The following is a 1,094-nucleotide window of genomic DNA, read 5'->3' as shown; positions in this document are numbered from 1 at the left end:
GGGTGGGAATATGGCACCGTACGCTTCGCCGCTCGCCGCAGGAGGCCCTGCCCGCAACAGGCGCTCGGGGGGGAAAACGGAGCTTCACACGCCCCAGGGAGTCAGGATGCGGAGCGCTTCACGGAGCACGGCTTTGCGGGAAGACAGTGCCTCTCCCAGCTCTGGATGTGCAATTAAAAGAGTAACTAGAAGAGTCTCAGACCAAGCCAGGGGGTCTGAGCGCGATTCGTTCCTTCCAAGTGTGCAGATCAAAGTGCAAATACGCAGTTGATGTTTCTTGTCTAGTGAGGAAGCTCTGGTGCGTTTAGCTGCCAACATCTTGAAGACCAGACCAAGAGGGAGAACAACAAACAAACAAACAAACAAAAAAAAAAGCTTCCAGAGAGTTCAGCTTCACTTTGCTACATGGTACCTTGAAGGCAGAGTTCTCTCGCTCACCGCCCGCAGCCACAGGCTCAGCGGCGGCCGGAAGTGGAATGCTTGTGTCGATGAGTAGGATGCTTCGAGGGAAGAAGGAAAAAAGAGAAGAACCAGGTTACGATCCTATACATGAATGCCACTTCTGGGAAGAAAAAGGGACCTCGCAGCCTCCTCAGTTCTGTGGCGCAGGGCGTGAGCTGTGGTGATTATTCATCTCCGAGCCGCCTGCGGCAAAGAGCAACGGGGCACCGTCCGTAGCGGTTCCGCTGAGATGGGGGCCCACGGCGTAGCCGTCGTTCCCAGCCAGGGACCCATAGCAGCCGGAGCACTGAGGGGTGGCCAAGCTGGGAGGAGACACAAAGGCACAGACCCTTAGAGCTGAATAGTTGGGCTGCAGTTAATCTCCGCTGCGAGGGAAGGTTCCTGCTCCCGACTGTGATCGGAGCATCCCAGTCTGTGGGAGCAGGCTACAACATGCAGGCATGCTCTCTCCAAGGAAACGGGCTCTGATGAAACAGGTACAAGGAAGGGAGCACGGCATGCCCTACAACACGGGGCAAGCAGAGCCAGAGCCTCCCAGCCCCCCACCACAGCCCCGGGCAGGTGGAGCTCAGTCCCCGGAGCAGCAAGGGCAGGGATGTCACGTCTCCCCTTACAGTTTTCCTGGGGATACC

The 1,094-nt window shown here is 57.5% G+C and overlaps 1 protein-coding gene across 1 annotated transcript in view; it reads right to left on the bottom strand.

Annotated features, from left to right (window-relative positions):
- Window positions 1-592: 592 nt before the first annotated feature.
- Window positions 593-1,094, bottom strand: part of GPR137C (G protein-coupled receptor 137C) — a gene marked incomplete at its 5' end in the record, with an annotated part of 6,368 nt that continues 5,866 nt past the window's right edge. The window contains one exon of the mRNA XM_010161628.1: window positions 593-764. Coding sequence (XP_010159930.1) covers window positions 593-764 — 172 coding nt within the window. The remainder of the gene's footprint in view (window positions 765-1,094) is intronic.

The sequence above is a fragment of the Eurypyga helias genome, unplaced genomic scaffold (assembly GCF_000690775.1).
Source record: "Eurypyga helias isolate BGI_N326 unplaced genomic scaffold, ASM69077v1 scaffold24561, whole genome shotgun sequence".
Classification (NCBI taxonomy): Eukaryota; Metazoa; Chordata; class Aves; order Eurypygiformes; family Eurypygidae; genus Eurypyga; species Eurypyga helias.
Note: the sequence above shows the minus strand (reverse complement) of the source record. Positions and strands in the feature narration are given on the sequence as shown.